General features: G+C 46.7%; 1 protein-coding gene across 1 annotated transcript in view; it reads left to right on the top strand.

Annotated features, from left to right (window-relative positions):
• The window catches only part of LOC116773824 (dystrophin, isoforms A/C/F/G/H-like), a 228,887-nt gene that overhangs the window by 5,341 nt on the left and 196,333 nt on the right, over positions 1–27,213 (top strand). The window contains exons 2-34 of the mRNA XM_061523731.1: positions 5,964–6,025; positions 6,412–6,504; positions 6,600–6,738; positions 6,834–6,955; positions 7,077–7,275; positions 7,349–7,503; positions 7,576–7,803; positions 7,875–8,334; positions 8,403–8,569; positions 8,653–8,880; positions 8,961–9,149; positions 9,226–9,385; positions 9,482–10,228; positions 10,300–10,442; positions 10,514–10,895; positions 10,959–11,064; positions 11,138–11,288; positions 11,409–11,561; positions 11,636–11,752; positions 11,824–11,949; positions 12,024–12,224; positions 12,732–13,220; positions 13,739–14,767; positions 14,920–15,033; positions 15,108–15,326; positions 15,398–15,820; positions 15,904–16,035; positions 16,372–16,520; positions 16,596–16,746; positions 16,814–17,119; positions 18,612–18,680; positions 20,501–20,647; positions 20,728–20,902. Coding sequence (XP_061379715.1) covers positions 5,964–6,025; positions 6,412–6,504; positions 6,600–6,738; positions 6,834–6,955; positions 7,077–7,275; positions 7,349–7,503; positions 7,576–7,803; positions 7,875–8,334; positions 8,403–8,569; positions 8,653–8,880; positions 8,961–9,149; positions 9,226–9,385; positions 9,482–10,228; positions 10,300–10,442; positions 10,514–10,895; positions 10,959–11,064; positions 11,138–11,288; positions 11,409–11,561; positions 11,636–11,752; positions 11,824–11,949; positions 12,024–12,224; positions 12,732–13,220; positions 13,739–14,767; positions 14,920–15,033; positions 15,108–15,326; positions 15,398–15,820; positions 15,904–16,035; positions 16,372–16,520; positions 16,596–16,746; positions 16,814–17,119; positions 18,612–18,680; positions 20,501–20,647; positions 20,728–20,902 — 7,731 coding nt within the window. The remainder of the gene's footprint in view (positions 1–5,963; positions 6,026–6,411; positions 6,505–6,599; positions 6,739–6,833; positions 6,956–7,076; positions 7,276–7,348; positions 7,504–7,575; positions 7,804–7,874; positions 8,335–8,402; positions 8,570–8,652; positions 8,881–8,960; positions 9,150–9,225; positions 9,386–9,481; positions 10,229–10,299; positions 10,443–10,513; positions 10,896–10,958; positions 11,065–11,137; positions 11,289–11,408; positions 11,562–11,635; positions 11,753–11,823; positions 11,950–12,023; positions 12,225–12,731; positions 13,221–13,738; positions 14,768–14,919; positions 15,034–15,107; positions 15,327–15,397; positions 15,821–15,903; positions 16,036–16,371; positions 16,521–16,595; positions 16,747–16,813; positions 17,120–18,611; positions 18,681–20,500; positions 20,648–20,727; positions 20,903–27,213) is intronic.

The following is a 27,213-nucleotide window of genomic DNA, read 5'->3' as shown; positions in this document are numbered from 1 at the left end:
TGCTGATGTTTTTATATTAATATATAGGGTGGAACAAACCAGCAGTCCATGAAGGGAAAGCAAATTATATATTGGAAATATATTGAATTAAAATGAAACTAGGTATTTTCGGACAAACTTTGCGGTTTTATTATTTTTTATATACATGTTTCCGACGTTTCGATTACTTTGCAGCAACCATGATCACGGGCAGACGAGCAGAAAACCCGCCCCTGAATCTTGGTGACAGATTAATGATGGAAAAACCTAGTTTCATTGAAATGTGTACACGTGAAAAACTTACAGACCATTATATGAAAATATAATATTTTTCTTAAAATGAATGTCGCAAGGCTCTGAGGAGATCCGCTCAATATTTTACTATTCAGAAACTATCCAGTGAATCGATGGAGGTGGTCGTCAATATACAAATGATTAAACAAACGTTTCAGCTTAATGTGCTCAATAAGAATAATGATATGACGTGTCGTCACCGCAGACGACGACGGCAATGATACGTCCTGGCCGCGCTGTGTACACTGTACATGAAGCGTAAGATCAAGACAAGCTTTGAAATTAACAGAAATTGGTAGTGGAATTGCGATTAAAGAGGAACTCGGATCTGTTTTTTTCATAAATAAAAATACATTTCTTATATGATGTAAAATGTTCTTATCCCGAGAGACCCTCGGGAAGATGAGACCTCCAGAGGCGATGATATACATTTAACGTTTTTATTATTATTGAAAACTAGATTACATATAAAAATATAATAATGACATTGTTACAGTACGTGCGCTGCTCAAATTTAAAGTTTTCAATTAACAATGGAATGAAAAAAATATATAAAAAATAGTACCTAACCTGATTTTTATATTAAAAAATCCTTTTGTGTACCTGTTATTATAAGATTAATTTGTTTAAAAAACTGTCTTAAGAAAGTTAGGTACCTTTACATGACTATAAAATCTTCTTCCTCAAAACGTAGTTTTGTACTGTATTACCGGTCAAATATAATAAAATTATTATATGAGCAGAACTATTAAATTAATAAAATCAACCCGATCTTTATCATACTCTGTTCTGTTCTAGATCTCGTTTCCGACACTTGGATGTTTTTCTTAGTATATTTATTTCACTCGAGATGACCTTGTATGTGTCAGTGTTCCGGCCGCGACGCGCTTACCTTTCAGGTTATAGTCAAACGTTTTTCAGTACATCGTTATTAATATTATAATTTTAAATATTAAACATTGTTATAACAATAATTCACAACTTATTGTTTGTTTCTTTCTTAAAAGTATTAAAGGTATAATTAAACTTAAAGTGCTGGACCGATTTGAATGAAAACTTTTGTAAATCTTTGGGTGGCGGCTCAGATATGCTTTAGTTTCACAGGACAACTTTGCAGATGGCGTTGTTATTCTAAAAAGATGAGGTTATTTTACATATTGATTTAACACAATTTAGAAGTTTTTCTTTGGGCCAAATTCTCATGTTCACACGAGGGGAGTCGCGGGCGAAAACTAGTACATATAGATTATTTGCAAATTTATCTCAGTCTATTTCTGTACTGTTGAGGGTAATTAAATAATACACAGTTGTCAACTGCACACTGTCGTTTGACTACACTACATGGCGGCAGCGGTGGGATTTTAATTAGCAAAAGCGTTCGAAAGTGCTTATTCACGACATATTTTGCGTAAAAGTATCACGTAAAGTACGTTTTGTGTTTTAGCAATGGGACACGCCCGACCACCGTCTGAATTGTGTCTAGAAAGCAACTCCGTCAGCCGGGCTGAAGCGTGGACACGTTGGAAGAAACAATTCCAGTTGTTCCTAAAGGGATCGGGGGTAGAAAAAGAGGAAGCTGGAGTGCACGCTAGCTTGCTTATAAACTTGATCGGAACGGAAGGTTTCACGTATGCGAGACCTTCACTTTTTCAAACGACGCCGAGAAAGACGACGTAACGGTCGTTTTGAAAAATATTTACGAGTACTACGGAGTGAAATCGAACGTAACGTTGGAGAGATAAACGTTCAATACGAGAAACCAGGAGGACTTGCGAGAACTTGCGAATTCAATGCATTGAATGAAGAATTTATTCGAGATCGAATCGTATGCGGCATAAAAAGTATGGCGTTACGGGATCGCTCGCTGAGAACCGAGGATCTCACGCTCCAAAATGTGTTTAAGGTATGTCAAATCGACGAAATATCTTCAGACAGCAGTCGCGTCGTTGCATAGGCGCCCGGTGGGGAGGCAGAATCGGCACCGGCGCGTGTCGATAATGTCGGCGTGTGAGGAGGCGCTCGCGGTTCGAGCTGACGTGCCGGGGCCACTCGAGATACCGCCAGCACCTACAGCCGTACCTTACTTCCCAGGGCCGCCAGCCCGCTGCGACCGGACCCGCTCTCGTCCCCTACACCTCCTCTCCTAGTTGCCGTGGCCACTGTGCTCACGGTGTCGACTATCCCGTCATTTCGGTGCAATGTTATGTGGTTCAAAATTCTAGTAATTTCGCTAGGGTGTGTAAAGTGAATAGACCCGTTAAAAAGTTAAATGGTATAGGAGTTCATGAGGAAAACAATAATAACATCACAGACGACGAGAGTGACTGTGAGTCGTTTTATAAATCTGTTTTATTTGATAGTTCCCAAATTAATGCCGTATCTAAGGATTGGTTTGAGATTATAAAAGGAGGACGAGGCTCTGAAAAATTTAATTTAGATTCGAGTGCAGATATAAATAAATGTATTGTCTTATAAACGATTCTTATCGTTAGGCTATAATCTAATATAAACACTAAATTTAATAAAATTAAGCCGCAATCGTACAGTGGTGATATTATTCCTATAAATAGAATTTGTAATATGAAATGTTTAATATGATCTTAAATTTGCGATTGCAGATATAGATTGTCAGTGTGCTGGGACTGCAATCCTGTTTGCAATATAGATTTGTTCAATGGATTAGGTTGCTTACCGGGGGTGTATCATATAACGATAGACATGGATGTGACGCCGGTGGTGTGAGCTTCGCGAAAGGTACATTAAGTCAGCGCGATAAGTTGAAAGTGGAGTTAGATAGAATAACAGAGCTAGGAGTGACTGATCCGATGCCGTGGGTGAACGGTGGACTTTGGTATATGTTAAGATCCGCGTCCTCTCATCAATCATTAATGTTTAAGATTACCTTTTGGCTGTCAACTGTGCGCCAGAAGTATTCCACGCCAAAATTAAACAATTGCTCGAAGGTCTAGATGGAGTCGAGTCTTTTATCGGCGATATCATTTTTTGGGGATCTACTAGGCAAGAACACGATAGGTGGCTAAATGCATTATTTCAAAGAGCACGAAAATTAAACCTTAAGCTTAATAAAGACGAATGTCGCATAAGTGCCGAGAAGGTTACGTATTTGGGGCATATATTTAATACGGCCGGTATGAAAGTAGACACGGAGAAGGTAAGGGCAGTGATGAACATGCCGGAGCCCACAGATCGAAATTTTATCGATTAAGTATACTTGTCAAAGTTTACTTCAGACTACCCGAAACACATACTTCGGTTAACACGCTTATTAAAAAAAGATGTTGAATTGCGCTGGGCAATAGGTCATAAAAATGCTTTTAAAGAATTAAAGAAATTTACATGCTAAGCTCCAGTTTTGTCACAGTTTGATGTTTAAAGTGACGTAGTGTTGTCGGTGGAAGCGAGCAGCGAGTGGGCCAATTTCTTGACGTCCCATATCAAAATCTGTTATCATCTAAGTTTTAAACATTTAAAGTTTCTACTATACAACATTTTAATCATTATGATGCAAATAGTGAATGCTATTTTCATTGTCACAGTGCTCCTGGAAGAAGTGCTTTCAACAGAGTGCAACGATGCCATGCGCCGCAAAAACTACGGACTTATGATGTTGAATTAAAACACGACGATTCGTCTCTGAGGTCGCACTCAACGTGCTGTGGAGGCAATTAATCGTTAATGATTTGTCTACGGTCGTGAAGACATTGTGCATACAGATACTGGACTGTATTATGTTGAACAGGCTAAAGAATGAAAAACTGATGCGACTCGGTTCCCAAATCACGTGCATAAAACTCAATATCTATCACAAATAGTAAAATGCGAGGTTGTCTTATGTTGTGGTGGGTCGCGATCCAGCCTATGGCGACCGGTTTGATGTTAATTTTCTTAAAAAATAATTAAAATGGTAATTACACTGATTTCATAGCCGCCGCTTTTGTTGAACAATTTGTTAATGAAAATATATGAAATATGTGACGTTACACCACGGAGGAGGAAGTCTCATAAATGTGACCAACTGTCACTTTTCTTGTCACTGTATTTAGTAACAATTGGACTTCCCAATTATTACTAAATATACAAGATTGTAAATAAATGTTAATATTTAGTCGAGCCACCTGAAGCCTCCATGAGAGCTTTAATTCGCTGCAGCATGCGATCACTGCAAGACTGTGCTGTTTCCTACATTTGAGGATGATGATTCCACACTCGAGTGATCTTTTTTATTTGTTGTAACTTTTTGATCGCATCTTGAACTACTTTGCCTTTCATCAGCTTCCAAACATGTCGATTGGGTTCACGTCGTGTCTCTTACCCAGATCATCCAACAGTAATATTTTACTCATGCTGTGTGCTATGGGGCTCCATGTTGCATAAAAACGAATAGATCCTCCGTCCTGCACCATTTTATTGAAGCATTCGATTTTGACGATGCAAAATTTGGACTCTTTTAATGTTTTTGCTCTAAAAAGCGTTGACTTTAACATGTTGTTCAGGCCATTTTATTAGTTTTGTATTAGCAAATCTGTTTTCCCGGCAATTCTTTTAAACATCTTTCTGATCTTGGAGCGGATAGTGTTTTCCTGCCTCATTTTATATTTCATTTCGGTCTGGTTAATTGGTAAGCATTGTATTGTCAATCACTAAAAATATATACAATTAGGTAAAATATATGAAATCTACCGAATAAAAATCCATTTTATGTAAGTTGCAATATATTATATATTAAACCACATGGAATATTAAGCACTGAGAATTATTTAAGGAAACCTACGATGCGGCTAACGGCCACCGACGGACTAGCTAACTCTGACATCGTCTGACACACAAACGTATATGTATATATATAAATAAATATATTTACATACCAGACAGGACAATGCTATAGTTGTATTTCCTAGCTTGTAATATGTTGAAGTTTCGTGCCGGCGCGGCGGCGCGCCCAGTCCCGATAGTTGATGGTCTGTGGTCGGCGGAGCGCGTCTGACTCCAAGACTTCACGTCAGTGGGAGCACACACACGTTACATTAATACGTATTGATAAACTATATTTATATTTCTTAAACTGTCGTCCGCACAAACGTTACTCTATAGTCGGGTTTCACTATATACCCGCAATGAAGTGTTTTCAAGTGTTCAGTTCATTATAAGTAGCAGTGAGACAATCACACGTCTCTGTATATATAAAAATTTTATATATATATAAAATTTTTTAAACGTGTATATATATATATATAAATTAAATAACCTATCTGCTCGTCTTTGAGACCATCTGCATCTTAACTACTAATGTATGTGATTGAAACACATCGGGACTATTTAACAGTCAGACGCTAATTTGAAACCATTCGTCGAGTCTTTCCCTCGTCGTTTTTATAAGAACAGTTCCAGTATCTCGTTACATATCAAGTCTACGTTTGTTATCATCTAATGCTGACTCTGCTGAAGACTTGCGAACTCCTGTTTGGACCTCAGACGCGCGAGAATTCCTGTAATTATTTGAAGTCGTGGTCTCTCTGACGATTATCTTGTTTATGAGTAACCGTAACTACAAACTACCATTACATTATATGATGCATAAAAACAATAATTTTTCTAATAGACATGTCATATTTATTAATCTGAATAGTCCTGTCCTGTGAGTATCTAAAGACAAATCATTATCATTTCAGATGAGCGGGAAGACGTGCAAAAGAAAACGTTCGCAAAATGGATAAATTCGCAGCTGGCAAAGGTTAGTTTACAGAAATAATGTTAATTACATGTACTCGTACAGGGTTGTAATGTGTTGTGTAACTAACATTCAAGAATGGCGTCGACATGTGAACAATATGAGACGGTCAATAAATCGTGATACATAAATAAATAAATTTTAATAGATTTTGATAACATGCGATGGCAACCCAAATAGTTTAAAGAGTAGTTGTTGTTGTGACTTCTCACAACAACCTTCGTACAGCCTCATGAATAATAAATAGCACTGGCCAAAGGGCGGTCAGAGGAAGTGGAGAGACAGGTTCGGGGTTGAGCGGTGGCTCGGACTAGTCACGGACAATTAGCAAAGATCAGTGGCATCCTACCTATGTCATTGTAATGATAGTTTCTTAATCCTGCTTCCAGCAAGGCAAGCCGCTCGTCAACGATCTGTTCCAAGATCTGCGCGATGGAGAGGTGCTGCTCTCATTGCTGGAGATACTCACCGCACAACAGTTCGTGAGTAAATTCGTTAATGCTCATTGACTACCTTCATGTAAACATGGAGCATGTGTATGTGTATTGACGTCTGTAAGTATGGTCTGGCGTTGTAGAAGCGTGAGCGCGGCCGCATGCGGGTTCATCACCTGAACAATGTGAACGCGGCCCTGCGAGCACTGGCCGCCGCCGGCGTCCGGCTCGTCAACATTAGCAGCGGAGACATCGTTGATGGCAACCCCAAACTCATACTGGGTACGATAGAACAAGGACACACTCCACACTCCACACTCTACACTCAACAGACATGCCGTTCTACATACACACTTACACCAAACTCTATTCCGCAGGACTCGTTTGGAGTATTATACTGCACTGGCAGGTTCATTACCACCTCAAGGAGCTCATGTCGGAACTTCAACAGACGAACCTGGAAAAGACTCTTCTAGCCTGGTGTCGTAATCACACACAGGTAGATAGTGCGATATTTAAGGTTACTTGTCTTAGGAATACTAGTTCGAACTTACTCGTTCTCCAAGTACTTTAATAAATTTTAAAAGATAAATAAAATAGTTCTTATCGTAAATTCCCAGGATTACGCGGGTGTGAAGGTTGAGAATTTCACGTCATCGTGGTCGGACGGGCTTGCGTTCAGCGCACTCCTGCATCGCTTCCGTCCGGAGTTGTTCCGATACAACGACGCATTAGGACTCTCTCCTTCAGAGAGACTCGATCGAGTCTTCACACTGGCGCAAGACCATCTCGGGATCGATCGACTTCTGGACCCCGAAGGTCAGGCAGGACACGACACCCCACGAAGCTCGACCTGGAGGTGATGAGAGTCATTCGGTTTTTCTGTTTACAGACGTCAACACGACTAACCCTGACAAGAAGTCCATAATGATGTACGTGATGTGTCTGTTCCAATCCCTTCCTCAAACGCCGGCTTCACACGAGTCCTGCGACCTGGAGCATGGCGACGGAGACGAGATAGGAAGCCCCGGGGACCTCGGAGCGGAGGTGCGAATGACGGGGAGCGTCCTGAAAAGCTGGTCAGTAGCCAGTAGGGTGTAACGCCATCTCACGTTGCAGGTGGGCGGTGGTAGCTGCTCGGCGTCGCGGCCTGTGTCGGTGGCGACCACATGTTCCGTGGAGCTAGGAGCTTACGGCGCCGCTCTCGAGGACGCGTTGGCAGCTCTACTGCTTGGGGAGGAGCGGCTGCGAGACGCACCTCCTCCCGACGAGCCTGAAGACGCCGGTTCTGAACAGCCGCCCGGACGGTACCTCGTCACTCTTAAGGAGTACTTTCACGAACACGAGGCTAGTGTCGCTTGACCTTACGATACTTCACTATTCTGAATCCCCTTGATAACAGGAACATATATCCGTAGAAGTTTCTTCTGGAGCTGTCGGAGCAGCAGTGGCGTGTTGGCGGTGTTCTGGAGGAGGGGGCTCGTCTGCTGCGGGAGGCCGCGTTGGCCCGAGACGAGGCGGCTGAGGTGCGGCTTCAGCTGCGACTGCTGGCGCGGCGATGGGAGGCGCTCCGCGGCGCCGCTATGACGCGCCAAGCTGACCTGCACCGTGCTCTCATGCGAACACAACATGACCACCTTCAGCGCTTTCGGCGCTGGCTCACCGCAACTGAGGACCGCATGTCTCGTATGGAGGCCGTCTCCGCGCCGGCCGGTGCCGCTTTAGAAGCGACGCGAGCGCTGCACGCCGACCTGCGACAGCAGCAGCCGCTCGTCGACGCTCTGGCGGACTGCGTGTTGGTCGTCGACGACGAGGACGATCGTCATGAACACCAAGACGGCTCGGACCGTCCGGACCTACCTCTCACCAGCAGCGATAGTGAGTGGAACGATTTGAAGTAAAGATCCTGCTTCCATACAACTTTCCTAATTTGACCTCTCATAAAGACGTGGCGGCCATGGAGGACGAGTTGCGGGCTCTAGGAGAGCGCTGGTCACATGCGTGTCAATGGACGCTTTCCCGTCTGCAGCGGCTGCAGCGTTACGTCGACCTGGAGCACCGGGCCGACCTCCTTCGAGACAAAGTTTCAACCCTAGAAAACGATCTTAAACAGGTATCCGGTTTCGAAAGAGCTACGATGACTTTTAGATGTCTTATTGTAGGTATCGAATTTAATTTGTTGATTATCGCCCACAGATGGAAGCCTACCCCGCACAGGAGATTGGCGAGGTTCTAGAGCGAATACGGTCTCTCCAGCGTTGCGGCGCGGAGCTGCGAGTGAGACGCGACGAGCTCAATGAACTCCTGCGGTCCCTAGAGGAACAAGACGACGACCACACGGCGAGTCAGCTGGCAGACCGCGCGGACCAGTGCCAGGACAGGCTGGACGCGCTCGACCTCATCCTGCGCGTGCAGGCAGATAGGGTCAGACGAAATGCCGCTCGCAGGACATCCTGAACTACGTTATCGTAGTCTCTTACAGCAACAATGTTGTGTTTTCTTAGATACGAGAGCTCGGTTTTGACGTGGACGTGTCGAGTGAGTTAGGCGGAGAGGTGGGTGGGGCTGGCGGGACCGACGAGCACGTCAGCAAGAAGCCGCGGCTGGAGGCCGAGCGTGCGGGCGTAGACTTCCAAGCTGGTTACCGCGCGTTTAACAACTGGGCAGCTGAAACTGAAAATGCCTTGCTGATGGTATGTGTGGATGTATGCTAAAATGTGGATATCTCGTCTATGAAGTTGTGTATGGCATGTTTGTTTGTGGGTACAGTGTATGGAACAGCTCCAAACGGCAAGCGGAACGGAAAAGGCGACAGGAGAGGCGCGCACCTTGCTACAGCGAGTCACGAGGGAGAGCGAAGAACGACGAGGGGACTTCAGCAACGTGGAAGAAATACAGAGGCGACTGGCCGCCGACCAGGAACTTGCCGGTACCTTCACACTCAACACATGCAACGAGGACAATTACACACACGCTCAAGCATCTTATCTCCCTGTGTAATATTTCATAATTGATATCATTTCAGAGGAAGCCAAATTACACGCACAAAGCATAGAAGAGGTCAAGAAGCGATGGGAGGGAATACAAAAAATGCTCCTCGACATACGGAACACCTTGAACCTTTTGGAAGATAAGGACAATGTTTATAAAAATATTAAAGCTTTCGAATCCGATCTTCAGGACATACACGCGTGGAAAGACAGAATGCTCAAGGAGACGGCGACCAACAACCAATTGATACATTTACGAAATAAGATACGAACACTCAAACAGCTCGAAATAAAACTCAAAGAGTTAAACGCGCAATCGATCATTTTGCTGACGAAAGCTTTTTCAAAGACACACAAGGACGAGGTGGAGGCGGACACGAAACGAATCAACGAAGCCTTCGAAGAATTGTTCCTGCATCTGTGCAAGAAGGAAGTGGAAATAAAAATCGCACTGAATAAAAAGCTTTCCCCGATACAAACCGAAGACGAGTACAAGGCGGTGCAGAGGAAGATACAAGAGATGGAGTCTCAGATAATATCAGAACACGCAATCATCTCCACCAGGGAGGAGATGGCCAAGAAACTAGAGGAGTTGAAAAATATGAGGCGACAGTTCGACGATCTGCAGGCCTCGTACGACGCGGTCGTGAAGGAGAAACGAGACAAGTTCGAAAAGGGCAGTCTCGAAGAGTTGAATCTGAGGAGCAGTGTCGAGAACTTGGTGCTGAGGTTCGACGACTCCAAGACCATTTTGGAGCAAAAGATTGACAAGTTAGAGAAAGGTAGGAACCGACCCGCGTCATCGCAGAGCATTAAAATTGTAGACCATAGCTAACGAAATCTGTCTTTATAGGCATCTCTTTGCTGGAACGTCTCGAGGGCGAACAGAACGCCGTCGACTCGTGGCTGAAGGGCCTGCATCGCTTCATGGACGAACATAGAGACGTGCCGGTAGGAGAGCTGCAGCTGCTGGAGGAGTTGCTGGACCGCAGCAACGTGAGCGCGGGTTGCTTGGGGTTTTACTGTGATGTGTTATCGGTCTCTATATCTATACGTTTCGTTTGCAGAAGTTCCTTGAAGAAAAATCTGAATATACGGCCAGAGTGGAGGCCATCGAAGAAATGAAGCGGACCGTGCTCGAAGATTGCGAAGAGGTTGTAGCGAAGACTCTGAAGGCCGACACGCTGAGAAAACGATTCGATTCGCTGACCGAGGAGTCCTTGAAGACGAATGAAGAGCTGCGGCGAGCGCTCGAGAAGACGGAGGGTCTCTTCCGACGGGTCGACGACCTGGAGACGTGGCTGGGACGGCTCCGAGACGACATGCCGCGGGAGGACGAGTGCGGCATCGAGGACTCCGCGCAACTGTATCAGATGAAAATGCGCTTCCAGACGCTCAAGGAACGCTGCGATGACAAGACGGACGAGTTCCGCAACCTCAACGAGGACGGTCGGTGGCCCTCACACGGTACGGTTGCCGTGAGACTTGGATCTTAAACGCGGTCATTTGCAGGTAACGAGATGCTGCTGAACGCGGGCGCGCCGGCCGTGGCGAGACGACTTACGCAGCTCAACGCACGCTGGACGGCCGACACTCACGCCGTCTACGAAAGATATAAGTACGTACGGAGAACGGCGTCTCGTGACCGCCACAGCACATACGAAAAACGTCGTGACTCTCACTTTTTGCAGAGTGCTGGCGGAGGCTTGGCTGGAGGCTGGGGAGCTGCGGGCCTGGCTGTCCGCACAGGCCGCCTGGCTGGACGGACTGCAGCGGCGACTGAGACCAGATACGTCGCGAGCCGCGCGCGCCGACGCAGAGGACATCTCCGATGAACTATACGTGAGTTAACAGTTCATACTACTGAATAATATACGGACGCTTGAAGATTGGCTCTGGAAAAAATTATATTATCAGGGCGAGTCTCATCGCATTTTACGAAATTAGTTTATAACAACTTAGGATCTCGAGAACTACATCGCGAACTGCGACGAGGCGCGGGTGAGTCGCATAGAGGCCGTCGCCAGACAACTAGCAGATGCCCACATCATGCCGCAGTGGATACGGAACGAGACCGAGACCCTAGCCAGGCGCTGGGACGAGCTGCGGCTACAGGTGAGGCCCAGACTGTGGGGGCGGGACCGGGGTATTCATTTGTGGTCTTTATAACCTGGTTTCTGGTGTGTCAGGCCGCCGAGCGATCGGCCGAGCTGGAGGCAGCGGCGCGGGAGGCGGCACGATGTGAGGTGGCTCTGGACTCGCTGCGGCAGTGGCTGGGAACTGTCAGAGACGGGGGACACGTACCGGTGAGTGACGGCGATTGGAGAGTGGGGCGGGACAGAGGGCGGGACTTCAGGTGTTGACTCTTTCGTTTTAGACCTCCGCGGAGTTTGCGGACCGACGCGCGTCGCTGAGGGAGGTGCGAACTCAAGAAGAGGCTCATCGGGCGGCTGGACGACGGGAGGCCGCCGACCGACTAAGAGACCAGCTGGAGTTGGCCGAGGTGGGTATGTGGTTATGGAGGGTCGGGCGGGGAGGGCGGGACCTGTTTTATTGTTAACAAGTGGTTGTCCACAGCGCGAGCTGGTGTCTCTAGAGCGCCGCGTGTCCGTGTCGGGAGCGGGGCCGGCAGCGGCAGCAGGCCGACTGCCCGGAGACCTAGCAGCGCGTCTCCGTCGGGCCACGGAGACCCTGGAGGACGTGCAGCGAGCGTCAGGAGGTCTGGCGCTCCACACACACGACCCGGATGAGGTTCGCACTCAGCTTCGAGCCTGTCTGGTAAGACCTCAATTAAAATGTTTTTCGTTTTCTATCCAATGGAAGATACGAATGGATTGAAACCGTTCTTAAAAAAAATTACAGTGAGGACAGTTATAGTAAATGTTTGAATTTACTATCGACAGCAAAATATTTTTTCACACACTATTGTCACACACTATTGTCACGCTCTATCAAAATTCGAACGAGACCAGCTTCGGCAACAGGCATAATACATAAATGGCCATGACATACACCTTATTGTATTCAACTACAACACAGCCGTCGGAGTAGCGTTGGCACAGTATCGATGACGTCACAATAGTGCGTTCAATAAAAGTTCTCGACGACCACCGACTGGCCGACTGTTGTTACTTATATAGTATTAAATGGAGTCGTGCTGGTCGGTGGTCGCGTTGTCACTGTCGCTGTCGGCCTACAAATGGCTCGTAAGACATCGATTACCATCATACACTAGTTAAATCGAGACACAGATTTACATTCAACTAATGACTTCACCGTATGTAGAGGTTCTACCGCACCCTGAGCGAGATCAAGTCGGAGGTGGAGTCGATCATTAAGACGGGACGGAAGACTGTGGAGGAGGGCGGAGCGGAAAGACAACGGGCGCTCTCCGCGGAGATCGACGCGCTCAAGGAACTCTACAATAGACTGGGGGCGCATGTGACGGAGGCCAAGGGTCGCCTGGAGGCCGCGCTGCTCGCCGCCAGGGAGATACAGAGCGATCTCGCCTCTCTCGGCGTCTGGCTGAGGAGCGCCAAGGTCGCGGGCCGACACAAGCTCGAGTTGGAGATGTCGCGCATGGCCGCCATACGAGACAAGCTACAAGCCAACTACGAGGAGCTGGCCCGGGGCTGCGATCCCGCGCATCTCGCCGGACTGCGTGCGCAACTAGACGACGTCAACGAACAGTGGGAGCGGTTGAGACGCCGCGCTGACACCGGGGCCGACCCTGCGGAAGACCGAGGGGAAGACCCCGCCCGGGGGGAGGACTCGGTCAGTATACACAGCCGCACCTGTTGTCGAAGACGGCGCGGTCGACCATTCCATCTATTTCCGGTTGTTGTTGAATTCCTTTCATTGTGTTTCATTTTTCCGCTTTGTTTCGTGACCACTGTTTATAGTCGAGCACGTAGTCGCTTCCCACCGGTGGACTGTGTTTGTCGTGCGAGGCACTGGTCGTGTGCGGTGTGATCTTCCACTATGACCCTGTAAAAACACTAAACGTGATATCGGCCCTTTGTTGTTGTAAATAACTTTGAATGTGTAACCCTCTGAGTTATGTTGTCGGTGTCGGTGTACAGTGTGACTTCTCAAAGAGCGCTTATCGTATCACTGCATAAGGCATAGCCTTGACACTTATGGCTTGAGGAATCACGGAATCATGCTTTTCATCGGACGCTTTGGGGTCATTCGATCATCGGGACGGACTCGCCACTAACACGAACATAACAGACTCGTCTTAATACAATACACATAGTAACAACACAGTACAGGTCGGTTTGTGGTTACAGGCCGCCTCGGCTACCGAGGCAGACGGTAACGTTCTTGTAGAGTACGAAAACGTAACCGACACTATCAAAAGACGCCTCGAGAGTCCCGTCAATTCACACGAAACAGAAAAACCCGAGCAAAAGAGGTCCAGGATACCGCTAGCTTTGAAGAGCCCCTCGCCCATCAAGAAGGAGGTTCAGGAGGGCGGCGCGAGGAGCAGGGGTTCCTCGATGGAGAGACGAGTAAGGAGTCCGAGCGGCAACAGGACGGACAGCACCAGCACCATGTCCGCTGACTCCATCGAGGACACCACGTCACTGGCCGGCACCCCTCCTGCCGGCTCCGCCCCCGCCACGCCCAGTGCTATCAGGAAAGACAGCAGCACATTCAATCTTCTCAAGGACAGCGATTTATTCACACAAATATCTAAAAACAAAATCGTCGCAAAGAGTCCGTCGTCGTCGGAGGTGATGGAGTCGCAATCCTGCCACGTGGTAGAGGTGAAAGAGCATGAGATCGTGAAGTCGACCGTCGGCCTCACTTGGCCTGCGGAGGCGACGACCAGGGATGTGTTGGAGGACGTGGAGACCGTGGAGACCGTGGTGGAGTTCATTCCGCAGACTGTGGACACTGTGGAGATCATAGAGGACACCGAGGAGGACGAGGAGGAGGGGGCGGAGGAAAGGGACTCCGCCGGGCACTTCGGACACGAGCCCAGGACGTTCGTGGTGGAGGTGAAGACACTTGAACACAGAATGAGGCCTACCATCGGGATATTGAAGAGGAGAAGAGACCACAGAGAGAAGGGGGTCAAGGTGGTGAGGATGGACGAGGACGGCCCGTACGCGATCCCGGGGGAGGAGAGGGAAGTGATGTTGGCCACCACAGGAGAGGGGCTGGACCCAGGAGGTCAAAACGGTCTCATGGACGATGAGGTTAACGAGTATCACATACTGGACGACCGCCTGAAAGAGATTGTGGACGAAGAGGAGAGAGACGAGGGGGAGGCAACTAGCGAGGGTATATATACTGAAGTGGAGGAAGGACAGGTATCGTGTCGTTGAATGATATTAAAAGTTTCAGGAGTAGAGTAGACCATTCATGAATAAATCGGTTCTCATACTGAAACTGATACATTTTTTGACTTAAAAGACTCGAATTGACAAAAAAATTATAGCAACATGTTCGTGTTGGTCTCTAGACGCGTGTGAGGGAGCCGCTGTCTTCCTCGACTCCTGTGAAGAAACACGAAGACAACAGGGCGCACGTGGTCGGGGCCGATCACAAGGGTCATAAGGTGGAGGAACACGAGCAGGTTTATATCGAAGAGTAGCCTTCGGTTTTTCCTTATATTTATATAAATATATAAATCAGGGTTCGTTTACACAGACAAAAGTCGACCAATCTTCCGTCGACGAAATATCGGCGATAGAAGAGGAGAAAGGTGAGGGAGTGGAACAGGAGCTGGAGTATGAGGAAGACGGGGACGACGAGGCGGCCGCTGCGAGGCTAGAGGCGGCCGGGGAGAAGATGCTACGACGGCTACAGGTCGTGCTGCTGACACTGGCAGCCGTGCCGGCGGAGAGAGACCCCGCCAAAAGACTAGAGGTACGACGCCAACCAGTCGCGAGCCTTTCGCCATGACCCGCCGACACTCGTACAACGCTCGCCGTTTACAGATTCTGAAGAACCAAGTCGGCGGCGTGGCCCCGGACGCGGCGGCGCTCATCTCCCGCGGGGACAGCCTCGTGTACCGTCTGCATGGGACTCGGCCCGCGCTCGCTCACCGACTGCAGGAGGTCGTGCAGGACCCGTTGCGGGCGAGGTGGAGCGCGCTCAGGGCGGAGGCCGAGCACCGGCGGCGAGAGGCGCTGCGGGCCGAGGACGACTTGCGCGAGCTCGGGGCGAGGCTGGAGGCCGTGAGGCGGGCCGGCGGGGGCTCGGCCGCCGCACACGACGCGAACCGACTGCGGGACCTGTGTCGAGATCTGCGAGACCGGCGGGTCGCCTTCCCGGAGCGAGCCGTCGCGGACGCCCTGGCCGAATACGACGCCGCCCGAGAACAGCGGCGAGGCTCCGACGATCACCGACACAACCTAGAGGTACGAGAGACTCGCCCCGTAAGGATCGAGCTTCTGACGCCGACCGCGCTGCAAATTATTACAGTTAGGAATGTGTGTTGTAGGAGCGCTCGGAGGTGGTGACGCGGTGCAACCTGGAGCGCGAGGCTGTGTCCAGAGCCTTGGGGTCACTGCGGGGGTCCCCGCTCGGGGGAGGAGACTATGACGACTTCCCGCTACAAGAAGACGCTCTGAACGTAAGTCACACGATACATTAGACCACCGAATTCAACAGAGAAGGAAAAAGGAATAAAAAAAAAAAACATTGTATTTATGCCAAAAAAAATGTAATGTTTTAAAAAAATTAAAAACAAGGTCAACTAGAATTAGAACATAGAAACAAAGAGAAAATGTTAAATGCGCCTCCTTTAATTTTGGTCTAACGATTGTATAAGAGGAGGTTGTAGTCGATTGTAAAAATACTTGACATGATACATCTGATTGGGTCAACAACAACATGTGTAACGGACTCGTTACTGAGATTAAAACCAAAACAGGATAAACGTGCTTATACGATACGAACATATGTACAGGAAATAAAGAGCGCCATCGATGACATCGAAAGGTCACTGGCGGAGGTCGAGGGTCGCGGGGTCGGCGGGGAGCAGGCGGCCAGGGTCACGGACAAGCTGAGGAATGAACTGACACGGCTGAAGGAGGACTACCGCGAGAGATGTGACAGGTGACGGACCGGGCCAGGGGGAGAGACGGAGGGCTCCGCGACTAGGCGGGAGACTGTATTCGGAGTGTGTCACAGGTGGCAGAGGTGTGCTGGGACGTGGGCGAGGCTGTACGGGGCCTTGGAGGAGGGCGGGCGACAGCTGGACGACCTGCTGGCGGCTCTGGACACTGTGGAGGAGGAGGGCGGCGCCTGCGACCATCACAGACTGGCCATCTGGCAGGAACAAGTGAGGGGAGAGACGAGTGACGTCAGCGGCATGTGACCTTCGAATAACGTGTTTGTGTGTGTGTCAGCTGGAGGAGTGCACGCGGGGAGCGGATGAGCTGAAGTCGCTGGGCGGAGCAGTGACAGCGGCGTGCGGCGGCGCGCTCGGGGAGAAGGTCCGGGGACAGATCCAGGAACACGAGAGACGACGCGCGCTCGCCGAAGAGAGGGTGCGCGCTCTGCGGACGACCAGTCCGACGAGTGTGAAGGAGCGGTCTCGCGCTCGTCGGCCAGAGACCTGCGCCACCCTGGCGCGAGTCCGCGAGCTGCTGCTAACGACCAGCGCGCACCCCGCGGACCGCGCCAGCCTCGCCGTCCGACACAGCCTCGTCAAGGTGAGGTCGCCACCCCGCAGTCATCAAGGGTCCAGGGTCGCCCCTCTCGGTGTCCGTCCCCGGCGTCCGTCTGTGAACAAGGCGACGATCTCTTCTAACGATCTCTAATGTTATGAATGGTTATCTTGCTTTCTGCGAGAAAAAAACACTCCGGAAAACATAAAACTTCCGTTAGTTTACAATAAACCCAGAATTCGATCCGAACACTACATATTTGTTAAAAGTTGTACACGTTCATTAATGAAGTGCCTCGCCGTGAGTTGTGGAGACGCTCCTACGCCTCCTCCCTCGGCTGCCGTCGTCTCCGGTGTGTGATGGTGACCGTCCTACACATTGTACACGTTGCATGTGTGAGCTGGTCGCGGGTGTTGTCTCGTCCATCCAAACCGTTCAACCTTCCGGTAGACATCGTGTAACCGACTTGAGGCGCTAGTAATTCTTTGGCTGTCAGCGGCGGTAGTTGTAACTTCCTCAGTGTGAAGGACTCGAGTCATCTGCGCTTCATATTCTGCGTTATGTGTTTTATATTTTTTTTCTTCGAAATAAGAAAAAAGTCATGGAACTTTTAACAAACTAAATTCTGTAAGTTATTCTCGAGCTTCTGCGAGGGTCAGAGTGTTCACGCGTGAAGAACTCATGATCGGGATACAATACGATGTGTTGGGACGAGGGTCCCAGGCTATGTTCTTAAATGCACATGCTCTAACACGGAATACATATATCCGTAAAGCGGCTCTGTCTCGAACTATATTTTTATATATAATAATCTAAGGCCAGGTCTACACCCCGCGGGCTCGCGATTACTTTATCTTTATTCAAAGATTTGTTCGTTCCGGAAGACATCCGAGTTCCACAGTGGGTGTTGTGGCTCCCCTCTCATGTGGCGTCCCGGCACGAGCTGTGTGCCGTGTCGCGTGTGTACACTCACCTGTACGTCGACACTTGGACGAAAATACCCGGAGTGTTTTCGATCGTTCGGAGTTCAGCCGCCGATGACGCCGTTTGTTTTTCTTTCAGTTTAAATTGAAGTTTCGTGCGAGGAGCGCGCTGGGAGCGGTTCCCTCCACATGTCTTCCGTGCGAGTGAGTGCTCCGCCGCCGAGCCGGGACGGAACGTTTATCATTTAAACGATTGAGAAACGTTTCTTTCTATATTTGTCCCCATAGAGCGGTCGTGAAGATATTTTTAATACGGCATCTCTACGTTCATATAGTTCAGTTATAAAAATAAAATATTATAAAAGCCGGTCGGTTCGTTCCTCTCCATGCTCCATGCAGTCGTATCGGTGTTCATAAAATATTTTGCCTTAAGCGCGTTCCGTCGTAGTGAATCGAAGTCACCGCAATAGACTGGCCCGGTTCCAGATCCACTTACAATATTGTTGTAATGACCGTCCCGGGATACCGTACTGTATCGTGTGGAACCTTCCCAGTAGCAGGGGTCGTGGTGAGTGAATGCGTCAGTATAATATATATGTATGTTCCGTGTACAGGCTCGGGAGGAGGAGGTGGCGCGCGCCCTGACCACCGCCCGCGGGGACGAGAGACTGGAACTGGAACAGGTACCGGCACCACTTTACTAGTTAGATACTACCTCCTACACACTCGCTCCGTAGTTGGAGAACGGAGCGGTCCGTGGCATTACATAGGATAACACACAGGACACCTCAGCAGACGGCGATGTGTTGTAATACTTCCAGGGCAGGAACGGTGAAGCGATGTCGTGTGGCTTCAGTTCAGTGACAACGGTAACCACCTCAGCCGTACAGTGAGCGGCACGCTCTCTACAGACTTACATCTATTGTGACGCAACAAACGCATGACACGAAGGAGACGGCGCCCAAATGAAATATCTCGAAGGAATTCATTATTCAATATTGAACTTATTCTGCCGCCCTTACCACTAGTGGGGACATTAGAGTTTGTTGCCGAGTGTACTGTGGTTATTACGGACTTCATTACACCTTCGTAACTCAGCTCGTGCACATAACACAGAGCGACGAGTATAATGATATGACGTGAAGTGAGTCACGTAGCGAGATTAGAACGATAACTGGGTCAGTCATTTGGAGGAAATTCATCAGGTCAGGGGTCAGGCTGCTGGAAAGTGGAAGGATAAGGACGTTGTGCTGTAATGATAATGAACGCGTATCGGCGTTATGATACCACCTGCCCGATACTCGGGGAATATTTCGGAATAGGTCTCGCGGTTTATACGGTGTGAGTAGACACGGCTGTAGGTTGTTACATTCATCTATAATATTATAGTGCAGAGGAAGACATGTGAAACGACACGACACGACGCGACACGACACGACACGACAAACACGATAAACACGACAGGACAGGACACGACATGACACGAGACGTCACGACACGACAGGACAGGACAGGACACGAGACGACGCGACACGACACGACACGATACGTTCACCATACACTACAAATGCTACATTTGATTCTTGCGACGTTGTGTAAGTATTTACTAAACATGCGTGTGTGTGTGCCCGTATGTATGCGTGTATGTCTGCGTGTGTCTAATGTCTCTTCGTCGGTATCGCATCGAAGTGTTAGAGTTGAGATTTTAATCAGTAGTCACGTGTCGAGGGCAGGATCTAGACTAGGTTCTATGGGCCAGGCGGCTCTCGCGACAGTCCTGACACATCCGTCCTCGCCGTTTGAATATTCCGCTATCCGGAACAAAAAATGTACATTTCCCGTTGACGCCTAACATGAAACGCCTCGTTCTGAGATTATTAAAACATACACATGCAGTCATATATGGTGGACTCGTGCCCAGGTCCATCAATGTTATGATCCCTGAGTTTGTGACTATACTGATAGCAGAACACTTTTAATGAATTCTTTTCTTTAAACTCAAACACAAATCGAATGTCGTTCTGTGACGGTTACGTGTGTATCCCGAAAGGGATACGTGGTGAGTGTTATATTCGACAACAGGTTCAGTTTGTTCGTTAATACTACACTAAGCCTGAAATGACTCTCCGATGTTGACGAGGATTGTTGGAGGTTTGTGTGGAAGTAGCACAAGGAACGGACCCTCGAATGTGGTGAAGATATGGATGTAGCGACGACGCACACTGGTCGGACTCTTGAGGTGATGTGTGTTCACGAGACCTGTGGAAACGATAATTACATGAGGATCTTATCAAAAAGTAACACAGTCTTATTAAAAACTAAAACGCCGAACGCTCTCACTTTAACACTTAAAAATTGGTTTGCGTTTTAAATTACATATATTTTTTTGAATTTTGTCCCAGCCTCACAATGGTTTCTTTGATTTGCTTATTCTTTGTTAAAAACACTATGTTTAGTTTTCATTTTATTATCGTATCGTATTTTAATATCGTACGTGACGCAGGCGCGGGCGAGTCTGTCGGCTCACGGACAGTATGTGTCCCATAAGCTGGCCTCTCTCAGGAAGTACAGCATCAGGCTGGACGACGCGCTCGCCTGGACTCAGACCATCCGGGACAGGATCACTAGGGGGGACCTCTCCGGCCTCAGGGTGAGTGGAGGAGGGTTAGGTGATGGGAGTCGAGCGGGGCAGAGGGGAATGGGCACGGACCTGACGGACAACTGTTACAGGAGGCGGTGAGGGACAAGGAGGTGGAGATAGGGGAGGTGCTGGAGAACTACAACAACATAGAGAGGGAGTGTCACGCGGCCAAACATAGCGTGTGCCAGGAGATAAGAGACAGGGTGCAGAGACTCAGGGAGGATTGGCGGGAGATCAGGCAGGACGAGGCTGGCGGAGAGATTGGTGAGTAACGGACGGTGGTGGTGGTTGTGATGGAGGTGGGGCGAGGGTGCGAGTGATTTCCAGTACATAGTCGATGATTGCTCATATAATTCGCTTGTAGGCGTCTTTAATGATAATGTGCGCGCGTCATTTTGAGTACATCACTCATCCTCCGCTTGAACCGACCATGTGAGTGCATGAGGTTTCGTTTGCATGCGTGTGTGCGTGTGTCATTTTTATATACGATGTTTTTTGTTTTTCCTTCCTTGGTCAGAAAAGTGATTTTTCCCATGGGAATGCGTGGTTTTCCCGCGGTCAAAAGTAACTCATGTCCTTTCTTAAGTCTCAAACTATCTCCTAACGAAATTTCATTTAAATCTGTTCAGTAGTTTAGGCGTAAAAGCGATCGGCCCATCTGAATTTTCCCATGGGAATTCGTCATTTTCCCGGGGTTAAAACAGACAGACAGACAGTTACTTTCTCATTTATAATATTAGTATGGATTGTTGGTAAGTCTTGTTTTATTGACCGCCTCGCGCTGCTGTGCTTGGTCACTAACATCACAGTAGACTAACGTCAGTCATCATGCCTATAACAAGCTTCCTGTAACCGCACGCTCATGTCGGACAGACGCTAACAAGAAAGAGGCGGTGGACGAGACTAACAATGACAGAGGACGGGAGCAGTCTGATGTGACGATGATCTTCATTAATATAATAAGGAGAAGCTGTTGGTGACAAAATATTTATAACAGTCAGGGGTTGTTAGAGAAATATACTAAGAACAGAGAGACGAGGAACATGCGGCGTGTGTAGGGTCGTCTGTGTGTTGAGAGAGCTCTTGGACAACACTGCAATGCTTCCCGTGAACATATATTTAATGTGCCAACGGATGTGCGGAGCATTGATTAAACTCTCAAGACTAGAGGTGACGACCTCTGACCCCTCTGTAGACCACGCTGGGAGGCGAATAATTTAAATACAAATACAAAATCGACATCTTAGAATACAAATTTTTAGTATTCATAAAGTACAAAATGTTAAAGTATTTTTTCTCTATATTTTTTATTTCAAATAGCTTTAGAGAAAGCAAACTTTAATGAACTACAATTTTCTACATAGTACCGACGTGTTCGTTACTTTACAGCAGCCGTGATCTCGGACAGGCGAGATGTAAGCGTCTGTGCGTTAGTACTGTTATTTGTCTTGTAGTGATTTCTTAACGCAAAACGCACTAATCATATCAAGAGGTCTTCTAGTGTGGTCACGGCAATGGAAACTTATATGTCGTGTTATTGCCACCCCGGTAGGCTCGCAGGTTAACCTCGGTGCATATCTGCCGTCACAGGCGAGGGTCTGTAGTCCAAACTGTATGTAATGGCTTGGCTTGTACCCTGTTAAATAATCTTTATCCGCCAGAGACATCGTAACGTCCCGCCATGGCGAGGCTCGTTCCTGGATCGCCGAACTCAACGAGCCAAGTTTTTTCATTGATGTCATTTGATTACAACATACACACCCCGGGTTCTTCTCTGAGATGGATTTTTGTTTTTTAATAGATGATTGTTTAATAGTTTGCAAATTTTAATCGAGTGTTCATTTAAATAATTCAACATTTACTTGAACCACAAGTACCTTATTGTAACACTTTGTGCTTCTGTCTGGGTCAAATCACACAGATGAGATTATCATATTTAATACATTCGGTATGAGATAGTGACGGTGAGTGTAAAGAGTCCTCTCGTGTGATCAGTTATGTTGTAGGAGTGAAAGTCGAACACGCTCTCACCGGTGAGTGTGAACGGGCGACATCGGCTTTCAAAGAACGAGCCATTTACAAAAAAACATACAAATGACAAACAATACGGACACAAAGAGGCTTTCTGGGTCGAGGCGATGACTGCTCACAGACGGCTCAGAGGACGGAGGCTTCGCAGACTAATGTAACCTACATACGGTCTGACGAGTGCAGTGATGTGTGTTGTGGTGTGTGATCGGTTATTGTAGGACACTACACACATATCGGACGGGAAATGAAGGACTCGCTGATGGGAGGGAAGGGTTGATTAGTTAAAGTCTAGACGGTCCTCTCTAAAATATATTTTAATTAAAAAATTCCAGCACCGCTCTTAATTCGGAGTTACCGTTTTAAACGCGGTAATCGTCGTAAATTACAAGGAGTGCGCCGCCTGTGAACCGTTTTGGAGCCCGGTCTGTTCCCAATATGAGTCATAATAAATCTGGACTCTAGCCTCATAATAATATAGACGAGGACCTCCGGGGCCTTGTTAAACGTGTTGACACGCCGCACTGCCGTAGATTCGTTACGCGCTACTGTCTACGCTGACTACACCGCTACGAACTAAATGTTACATGCTACGAGATCTTTTAATATTTCCGATGTCATTCTTTGAATGAAGGTCAAATGTGTATGGGCGTGTGTGTGTGTGTGCGTGTGTGTGTATGTGTGTTCTGTTACATAAAGGTAGTTCTCTATCTATAAATCCTAATACTTGACATATGAATGTTACAATTTCTTTTAAAATTCCATTACTTGTGTGCGTGTACTTCAGTAATGTGTAGTCTAAAACAGGTGGAAGGAATATCCCGGATTTTACATTGGGTCTTATTTATTCCTATGTGGAATATATTTTAATATCAAAATACAGTTTTTCAGACGAGAGGGCTCTGTGAGGTCTCGCGGTCACTTCACATTATTTACATCTCGTGTTGTTTTGGTTTGATCGTGATTACGTTGTGTGAGACCGTCAGACGACGCCCTGTGAACGTATTCTCTATTTGCATAATAACTTTGATGTATAATTAACGCGGACTGGTCCGTCACCGCGCCGGCCGTCGTTATGTGATTCATCCAGTCGTTCCTGCCGCGCCTCTCGACCTATTGAGAGCGAACCCGTCAACACAGACTCTCATGGTACATGTACGTCCACTACAGGATAATAAAGACTTCCCTTGACTCGAATTAACTTGTTTCTGAATCGTATTTGAACTAGTGTATTCGAGGTTGTGAGTGTGTGCTTAACGTCTCAGTGTATTCATGCATGTATCTCCTATACCTCTTCTATATCACATGACACCAACGTGTCTCGCGTTGGCTGTCGAGTCACTCCGACACATCTTCAACCCTCCCTTCCTGTTAACATCAGTAAGGAGACCCGAGTGTGTAGGTGTGTGGGTGTGGGTGTGCGGATGTCTAATGAGATGACAACTGCTGAGGACTTTATTAAGAGGGGACATACACAAACAAAGGACGAGGAAAGTGGAGGAAAAATATTGTTAATTTAATAATAAAGTTCGCATCCAATGTGATATCGTCAATGTGTGACTTCCACAGCACTGCACGAGTGTGCCGCGTCACCGACGGATTTTGTAACACACTTACAACTAAGATGAATCTTTTATAACGGAAAAAGTAAAAAACGGTCCTTATGATACATTGTTGTTTCTTTTCAATCGCCGTCTCTTTGGAGCAGACACATCTATTACAATATATTCCCATTAAACTTGTATTAATATGACAAGCGGTCGCTGGAAGCGGTTTAAACCTGGCTGTTAACTTGTATTTTAAGATCACTTAAAACTAAATTACCAAATAGTTTTACTCGGAGAGATCGTTTTGTCTCGGGCTGTAATCTCGTGCGTTGTTTTGTCGTGTAGTGCGTCACTTAGCACCCTCTGGTTACGGTATATATAAGCACATCTACAAGTAAATGTTCTTTCGAAGGAAGAAAAAGGACGTCGTTTTAAATTTTGGATCTGACATAAATTCTACTGCATACATTAAAATATAAAAGAAAATTAAAACAATGTATCGTCTTCTAAGTATTGAAATAAACTACTACTAGGTTTCGTTGTTGACTTGATTGGAATACATATCTATATCCTTTGTTATCTACCCACGACGCCACCAGGAGTCACGGCTTTTGGCAAAATATTCTGCAGCAAACTATTATAGATAATATCTGTGACAATAAACTTCATATGATACATGTGTACGAACATAGCGCAGTCGCAAAAATACTTGGCGAAATGCATGGTGGTGATATGGTGATGGTTATTTGGAGGGGGGAGGAGGGGAAAGGGCGGTAGTGTGACGTCACGGTTATCACACCTGCATAGGGCCCGAGGGATGCGACGAGGAATGAGGCGGAGAGTTGTGAGACACCTTGCTCTTTATAACAAACCGTATAAGAATACAGTTGAGAAAGTAATCACAGTTTTTAGTATAATACATGCATCCAAAGAACGTTAGATTTAAAATGGTTTCAAACAGAGTACGTGCAAATTAAAGTTCTGCGGCAGAAAAACTCAATAAGCTATTAAAGAATATTTCGCACATTCGGATCATCTCAAACTATACTACGAGTTAACGGTCGCATGTAGAAAGTTTTTTTCTCCGAGTTATAACAGCCTGCGTATACTGTACACAGTACGTATGTCCTCCTCCGTGTCCCTTCGACTTATGAACGACGTTCGTGTCGGCTGGGCATCGCTTTACAGTAATCTAAAGTAAATATAAATAGGAATTACAACAAATGACATATTCCAAGCATCCGTTAAAGAAAACATCCGCTTTAATACCGAGCGTGAATGAAACGGCCGCCGCATTGAAAGCGCGCGCCAGGAAAAGACGAACGGAGACAGATATACACTTAACGGGAGAGAGGAAACGAGACGGATGCGAAGGGTGAAAATTTCCCTCTCGTTTGGTGAGAGCCGAGCGGCGTCAGTGTTCAGTAGGAACACACCGGCCGCGGCTCCAGGACGTGCGCTGCCTCATCACCAGCATATGGAACACGTGTGCGATGATCGACGTGCTGGTGGCATGTGTTACGTGTTGTGTTGCTCTTAGGAAATATTAACTTAAATTTTAAAAAGGTACGTGCTCTCCTTCATTCACCATTACACTCGACTTTTCTTACTCACTTTCGCATTCGTTTGTTTTTGTTGCTTTTTATGCACTTGACAGAGAGTTCAATATACTTGATGTGCTTTATTGTACCACAACTATAAGTGAAAGAAAAACAAATACATATTTTAAAATGAACATTTTAACATTATGTTAATTAACTTCCGAAACAGTTATGAGTCGTATAAGACGACCGCACAGTAAACAAACTGACGGTAAATGAGACTTCATAATGTGTAATGTTCGAGTCGTCTGTGTGCACTACACACACACACACACACGGAAATGAGATTTATTAACACACAACTTTAATAGTCTCACAAACGACAGTAAGGTCGAATCGACACTGAATAACTTACTGGAGAGGTTGATGCGTGTGTTTATAGAATAATTCTTTATCTGTTTACAATATATTTCGTAAAACCTCTCTGAATCTAATCAGCTGAGCGCCTCAGATTCTTGTTTAAAGTTTTCTCGTAAATCGAGACTTAAATAACAACAATCCCGTAACGAATGAATCCTAAACGTTCTTTGTTTTATTTTGTTTGAATTTATTGAGGAGTTTAAAGCGAGTCTGTTCGCCAAATTTGTTGTCGATTAGTTTTATGTTCTTTTGGAATTTCTCTTTAAAATGTGGCAAATTCAAATAAAATAAACTTTTGTGTTGTTCTTTTTAATGAAGTCAATAATTTTTTACATGTTCCTGTTGGAGAGGTTCCATCGGTTTCGGTCAGTCACCAGTTAATCACCAGTTAACATACTGTGTCTGACTCGTTTCAGTTGCCATTAATGATCGCGGGCTACATGTAACGGGTTAAATGTATTATAAGTGTGAACTCGGACCTGTAGGAATCGCCTCAAGTATTCAGGTGTACTAACTCCGTCGACTCAACCCTTCCAACCATTATCTGATTATTTATAGCTTTCCCTTCTTAAACGGAAGGTTTGTTTCCCCTTTGGGTTGCGCGCCTTTATTTCTGTAATAACTTACACAACGCGCCTCAGAACACGAACACTACCTTCAAGTTTGGTTACTACTGTGCTGTTATATCCTACTATCATAGATCATAAAAGAAAAAAATTTAATAAACAAGCCTATATATCAATTCATTATTTTTCCAAAAATATTGGTAAATATCTTTTATCAGGTCACCGTGAATAAAAATAATTTTTTTTTATACATAGAAACTAAATCAGTATGGTCTGTGTAGGGAACTCTCTGAGTCTTGTGGACTTTCTTGTTCCTCACCTTATATACCGGTTTCTTAATTCATTGCTGTGTCCATTTATTCTATCCACTATTAGTATTCGCAATTTCAAATTTTCAAAAAGAATCTTATAACAGCAAAGTTAAACACAGACACGATGAAAATGAGGAAGAACGAAAGTGAACTCAAAAGTAG

The sequence above is a fragment of the Danaus plexippus genome, chromosome 20 (genome assembly GCF_018135715.1).
Source record: "Danaus plexippus chromosome 20, MEX_DaPlex, whole genome shotgun sequence".
Classification (NCBI taxonomy): Eukaryota; Metazoa; Arthropoda; class Insecta; order Lepidoptera; family Nymphalidae; genus Danaus; species Danaus plexippus.
Note: the sequence above shows the minus strand (reverse complement) of the source record. Positions and strands in the feature narration are given on the sequence as shown.